Source organism: Lemur catta, chromosome X (assembly GCF_020740605.2).
Source record: "Lemur catta isolate mLemCat1 chromosome X, mLemCat1.pri, whole genome shotgun sequence".
Lineage (NCBI taxonomy): Eukaryota > Metazoa > Chordata > Mammalia > Primates > Lemuridae > Lemur > Lemur catta.
Genome location: NC_059155.1, coordinates 53,044,674 through 53,051,601, shown reverse-complemented (window position 1 = coordinate 53,051,601; position 6,928 = coordinate 53,044,674). Strand labels below are relative to the sequence as shown.

Here is a 6,928-nt window from a genome sequence, read left to right as displayed (position 1 = left end):
TTGCTAAGCAAATCTATTTTTCAAAAGTAATATATATATATATATAAATTTCAGCTCAGCCTTATATTTTATCACATATTTTGAGTATTTAATTTAGGTTTTATTATCAAATCATCAAGTATATCTGTTTGATACCAATAATTACTATGGGATTATAAAAGCAGAAAGTTAATCATTGCTTTTTCTGGAATCAAAGTATAGTCATAAATATCCTGTTATACTAAAGCCTTCTCTTGCTTTTCCTGGATGGCAATATGAAGCATTTAATCCTTAGAGGAAGATGATCCTCATATTCTATTTAGTTTCACTTCTATACTCAAGGCTTTCAATTATGTAACAATATAATGAGGTAACTGGTAAAAATGTCAAGATTAACATATTTTAATTCATGATAAATATGCTCAACGGGGTTTCCTGGAATCAAATCTCCGTGCAAGGCATTTCATTATTGTGTTTTCAATTGGAAAAATGTTAATAATTCAAGGACTGAAGATGCACAAAAGGCAAATGAGATAAAATTAAATCATGCCCTATTGTTTAAAAAAATGGCAAATTTGTGCAAATAGCTATAGAAATGTAACCATTATGTTTGTAGTCACATTTCTAAATGTAATTACATGTAATTTTCACCCTCATGCTGGAAAAAGGGTATTAAAAGAGAAATCTTTTGCAAAAATCAAGTGAAAGAAACCATGTGATCCTACAATTACAAGATTTGTATCTTCAAGGAAAGAAAAATTTAAGCCAAAAAATTCAGGCCAGCCACATTAGCTCGCACTTAGCAGTTTGGGAGGCTAAGGCAGGAGGATCACTTGAGCCCAAGATTTTGAGGTTATAGAGAGCTGTGATGACATCCCCACACTCTAGCCTAGGCAACAAAGCAAGACCCTATCTTAAAAAAAAGGAGAGGAGAGGAGGGGGGGGGAGGGGAGGAGAGGGGAGGAGAGGAAGGGAGAAGAGGGGAGGAGAGGGAAGAAAGAAGGAAGGAAGGAAAGAAAATAAAAAGGAAAAAGAAAAGAAAACTTTGCCCTCTATAAATTCCATGGACTATAACAAAATTATAGTTTATGATAGTTTTCATGGGAGGAAATAGGTCTGAAGGACTAAAGAAATAAAGTGACAGTTTTAAAATATCTATATGGTTATATATCTTAACAGATGCCTATGACCTATGTGTTCACCTCAGGCTTCTGCATTCCTATCTATAGGAAAAAAATAATAATGTTTAAGAGGACTTAACTAATGACAACACATTTCTAAAATGGACTTAAAATCTTTCCAAAATGCTGAGGGACATCGCTTAAATGAGCAGACATAATAAAATTCTGACTACTTCTTGGAATTACAAATTTAGTATATTTTTTTGATTTTTCATTGAATAAGTACAACCAATTTAAAAGTATAAAGACAGTACAGATACATCTCAAAATGACAAATTATAAAGTGCACTGCCAAAGTTCCATAATAATTGTTATCCCCAAGTAGCCACATGTAAACAGTACTGAGTTACAATATTTGAAAGCAACTAATAGAGTTTGCTAGCAGAACTACATGGTGAAAAATCGTAGAAAAGTAGTACTTCTAACACCTTATGTAAAATGCCCCCATTATCATCTGATTCATATATAAACACATTGTCATTTGAGCAAGAAAATAATTTCTCAGTGCACATACAGACTTGCAGTAATACAGTGACTGAAAAATAGGTCATTAGAAGAATGGCTGAGAGATGGTGACCACGAAAGAGACTTGATTAATGAAAAAGGTAAAAAACCAAAGGAGATGCAAGGCAAGGACTAGTGTGTACATGCAAGGAAATGGAGTGGAGAGGGAGCAGGGCAGATAGAATGTTAACAGGCGTCAATTAAGGTGGAACAGAGCAAACGGTTAACACAACTGTCATGACTCAGAAGAGTACAAGGAGAGAGGTAGAAACATTTCCTCCTCTTTTTGAACTATATATACATACATAATTAATAGTTACTAAGCAAAATTCATTTGTAATTTGAATTAGGTAAAATTTTAATATGAATTGTAGTTTAGACTTTGCCACAGCTACCTCACAGGATTGTGAGGATCAAATATAATAGTTGTGGAAGTGCTACATAAACTATAAAATGCAACACTTATGTAAGATAGATGGTATCTACTCAAAATGCAGACAAAACTTCTCAACTCTGAGAGCAGGCCAGCAATGAGTTCTCCAGGGCACAGAGGGGAGAAAAAAATCTCACTCTTGTCCATTTTTAGATTTTTCTTGGAACAGTAGACTCTGGCTTTGAATGCAGAAAAAAGACTCTAGCACACTAGTCTAATGCACATGTGCACAATGTCACACAAGAATTGTGGGGAGAAAAATCCTTTCTAATATTTGGAAGAAATAAATTTCCTTCCACATATTTTAACCTTCTTAAATGCTTATTGCCTGCAAAAGTGTCATATTAAATTATGCTAATTTCTCTCATGTGAGGAGGGAAGATAAGGGGCAGGAAAGGCAAAGATTCCAAAAACATGCTTGAAACGTAATATTTTCTCTTCAATATCAACCACTAGAATAGAAAAAGAAGCCTAGAATATACCAGATATGTGTTCATTGCTAGGAACTGAGGCTTAGCTAGACCCAATAACTTATTTAAGGCCACTTATTCAACACCGCAAAGCCAATATTTCACTCCGGGTCTGTGTCATATCAAAGCCCTGATAATTACCACAAAAACAATATAGCCTCCCATATTAAAAAAAGGAGGCTGGAATGATAAACAGGTAAGAAGAACCAACCCATACTTTTATCTTTTTCTTTTAGCTCTACCACCAGATTGTAGAAATATTTTGGCACTATATAAAATCTCCATTAAGTTTTTGATGTAAAACACCAGTTCCACAATCTCTGATCATTTAATGCTCAAAGGACTCAAGGTCCTTCTCATTACATCAACAGCACATGCAATAATTAACCATTGTAAAATTCCCTAAATTTTTCAAGAAAGAGCACAAAACCATGAAAACACAAAGCTGAAAAGACCTTAAAACAATCTATTCAAGCCACCTCATTTTATAAATAAGGAAATGAAGGCTCAGATAGGTTAAGTGACTTGCTGAGGGTCACACAATTGCTCAGTTCCAGACCCAAGATCAGAATTCTCAACACTTGTAGTCCAGGGCTGTGTTCTTTTGCAAACCAACAAGAAATGATTGCATTTAAACATTTAGTCCAGAATATCCTCAAAATTGGCCGTAACAACAGTAAGCCACATGGTGTGAGGAATGAATAGAGTTGGTTCATACCAAAAACGAGCTGCCAGTCACTGTGATGAGATCTGTTTCTTTCTGAGAACCATGGTTTCCTGCGGGATTGGAGAATCCAAACTGGGTTTCCTCTTCCTGTCCAAAGAAGTCAGAGTCAGGAGGTACGTTCCACTCTGCTTTGGCTGGTGTCAGTAGTTCTGAGACACTGTTTTCACAAAGGGTGCTCGAAGGAGTCAGAGCATCTGTGTCCACCGTTAGCTTATTGCTGGGTGTCAAAGCTTGGGGCTCGAGACTGGAGTTTTTCATAGCCAAAGAGCCCAGGGATCCCAATGGCCCGGCACTTACACTGGAGGCATCATCCAAATCTAAGGGGCTCTGCTGAAAACCAGCGGCTGCCGTTCCAAAAAAGAGAGAGGTATCCAGACTTTGAGGAAGGTCACTGGTGGCCATCAAGGCCCGAGGGTCCACTGCCTGCCCTAAGGAATTATTATTATTAGCAGGGAGGTTCCCTGCCAGAGTTGAGCTCACAGAAGCCACATCAATAGTCAAGATTCCAGAGTTCACCAATGCTGCGTCCAGCACTGCAGCAGAACTACTGTCAGGCACATCAGAGAAGAGAGACACTATCTCTGCATCGCTGAGATCATGCTGTCCCTGGCTGGTAAGTTCACTGCTGGGCGTAAGAGAATTTGCGGCTTCTAGCTGAGCTAAGAGATCCTGGCCGATGTTGTGCCTTTTGGCCATGTGGGTCTTCATGCTGTGCTTGGATGTGAAGAGTTTATTACAAGTGGAGACCGGGCAACGGCTTTTCCAAGTGTCCACATCCTGCAGGTGTTTCTTGGAGTGAATGTAGAGACTACTGCGAGCGGAGAACCTGGCACGGCAGCCTTCCACAGGGCACACGAAAGGCTTTGTGCCCAGGTGGGTTATGCTGTGGCCTTTCAGATGCTCGGCCCTCGTGAAAGATTTCCCACAGCCTTCCACAGGGCACGTGAACCTCCGGTCATCGTCGTGCTTCCTTTTGTGCCTTAAGAGTTTGGACATGCTGGTGAAGTTCCAGCCACAGCCATCAAAGTCACAAAGGAAAGGTCTCTCGCCGGTGTGGCTCCGCAGGTGAATTTTCAGCCTACAAGCCTTGTCATACTGTTTGCTGCAGCCAGGAAAAGAGCAGGAAAAGAGTTCCTGTTCCCTGAAATGGGCGCGGTTATGGGAAAACAGGGCACTCACCGTGATAAATGTCTTCTTGCAGCCGGAAAACGCGCACTGGTAAGGCCTCTCGGGCTCAAAGTGGCTGCGCTGGTGGGCGCTGAGTTTGGCCTGTGTGGGGAAGCTCTCCTCGCACACCTCGCATTTGAATGAGTTCTCCTGCTCGTGGCCTTTCATGTGTGCCTTGAGGTTGTACACGGTGGTGAAGCTCTTGCCGCACCCCTCCGCGGGGCAGCCAAAAGGCCGCAGTTTGTCGTGCGACTGCAGGTGCCTCTTGAGCTTGTAAGAGGTGGTGAAGGTCCAGCCGCAGCCACCCAGTGGGCACTTGAAGGGCCTCTGGCCCTGGCTGCTGCTGTGCGTCAGCAGGTGCACCTTCAGCTGGTGTTTCTTGGCGAAGGTTTGCCCGCACTGCGCCTCGGGGCACAGGTACAGCACCACGCCTGGGCCGGGGCCCAGTGACCCACGGGGGCCCAGGGCAGTGGCTGGTCCCTCCGCCTCCTCCTCCGGCGCCGGGACGGGCGCCGGTTCGGCCGGCTCGGCCAGCAGGAGGTCGGGCGGCAGCTCCGGACAGTCACCCGGCTGCGCGGCGTGCGGGAACCCAGCCTGCGGGGCGATGAGCCCCGCGGGCTGCGGGGCAGGCCCGACCCCCGGCTCCCAGGCGGGTGGTGGGGGCGTGGCCAGGGTGAGGACGCCGTTCTCAAAGCGCAACAGCACGTCCTGGTTGTGGACAGTGACGGTGCCCGCGAAGGCCGCGGCGGGGCCGGGCCCTGGGGCGGAGATCTGGGCCGGGGTGGGAACCGCGGACAGGCAGCGGGGGCCCGGCGCGGGGCAGCCCGCAGGGTTCGCGCCGCTTTCGCCCCCCTGGGGCCCCGGGCCCGCCTCGGCCTCCTCCCTCCACTCAGGCCCTGCGGCCTGACCGGCGCCTGCGGTCTCCACGTCGCCACCCACCGGGTCAAGCAGTACCAGGAAGAAGTCGTCGCCGCCGCCGCTAGCGTGATCGGGCCTCAGCGCCAACAGGCTCGGGCCAGCGCCCCGTGAGGCCGTGCGGGCCTCCTCGCGCCGCCGCCCGGGCCCGCCATCTTGGGGGCCCCGGAGCAGCAGGAGACGACGCGTGGGGGCCTGGCCAGCCGGCGGGTCAGGGCCTCGGTCGACCCGGCCGCCGCCCGCGGGGCTACCGCCACAGCCGCCCTGTCGTGTCCCGCGAGCCGGGAGCAGCCTCGGGATTTCCATCTCGGCGTCCGTGAGGCTCGGCTGGAACCAGAGCCGCGGAGGAGGCGCGACCCCGCCCCCTGCCGCGGGCCCGAACACGTTCCTGTAAGAAAAAAAAAAAAAAGTGCAATGCGCAGAAACTGGCCCTATCAGATATTAAAACGTATTTAACGCCACAGTGATTTAAATATTCTGGTACTGGGTCTCTGGAACAGACTAGAAAGCCCAGAGGCAGAGCCTGGTATGCATAAATATGTTCCACAATTAATAATAGTTAGTGTTATAATTAAGGGGATCTTTGGAGGTAATGGTGAAATGACAGCTCATTCAGTAATGGTGCTGGAACACCTAGCTAGCTATCTGCTAAAAGCAATTTAAATCCATACCTCGTTGTATATGCCAAAATAAACACACCCCAGCCCCTCCCAGTGCTAAGTACGTTGCTTAGTATTTTTCGTGTGTTAAAAATTGTCTACTGGCTGGCTGGATTGATGAATGACAGAAAATTCCTGGGAGAATAAACTTTCTATGTGTCAGCATTAACCCGCCATAGTGATAGCGTTTCTGCTGGAAATGTCCTACTACCCCCCGTCTCACCTCCCTCCCCCCACCACACACCGCTGCCCCAACACAACTTCCATACTCAGAACTGTCTTGAACAAGGTCCTCGGGAAAAGTTGTCACATAGTTAAATTTTTGTCCTGCCGATGCAGAGATTAGAATGAATAAGAGATGGGGACAAAACACAGTAGCACTGTTCGGCCTAAAAATGCAAAGCCTGGAGGATGAAACAATTTATACTGAAATCTGGAAAACCCAACCGGCTCCTTGATTCTCCCTATACAGTGCACAACCTAAACCAACTCTTTGCCCTTCCACCTTCGGTTGTGCCAGGAGAAATCGCATGTCCAATCTCACAGCGCAGTGAGGACACTCCTCAGGTTACTCTAGATTCACCAGCACATGGAGGTCTCTGGGCAGGAGTTCCATTTAAATGTGGTAAGGTTAAACCCTAAGCCACAGCAATTTACTCTGCCGAGTATAATGCACAGGTGACCTCATCCAACAGCCCTGGTGTACCTGCTTGCATTGAAGTGTGGCTGCCCAGTCTTACTGTAAGGCACTCTGCCTGTGATGTCTAATGATCTTATCCATGATGATGACAATCCTCCAATGTGTCTGTCAACAGTGAGTTGGGAATTGACACAAATATGGGGTACAATGTCTGGTAAGAGAAAGGTTTAGGGTGATGACTAGATTATGGGGT

At 46.1% G+C, this 6,928-nt stretch overlaps 1 protein-coding gene across 1 annotated transcript; it reads right to left on the bottom strand.

Annotated features, from left to right (window-relative positions):
* Nucleotides 1–1,391: 1,391 nt before the first annotated feature.
* LOC123628522 (zinc finger X-linked protein ZXDB) lies at nt 1,392–6,082 on the bottom strand. The gene has a single exon (XM_045538277.1). The coding sequence runs from the start codon at nt 5,680–5,682 to the stop codon at nt 3,280–3,282; it is 2,403 nt and encodes an 800-aa protein (XP_045394233.1). The 5' UTR covers nt 5,683–6,082; the 3' UTR covers nt 1,392–3,279.
* Between the last annotated feature and the right edge of the window lie 846 nt (nt 6,083–6,928).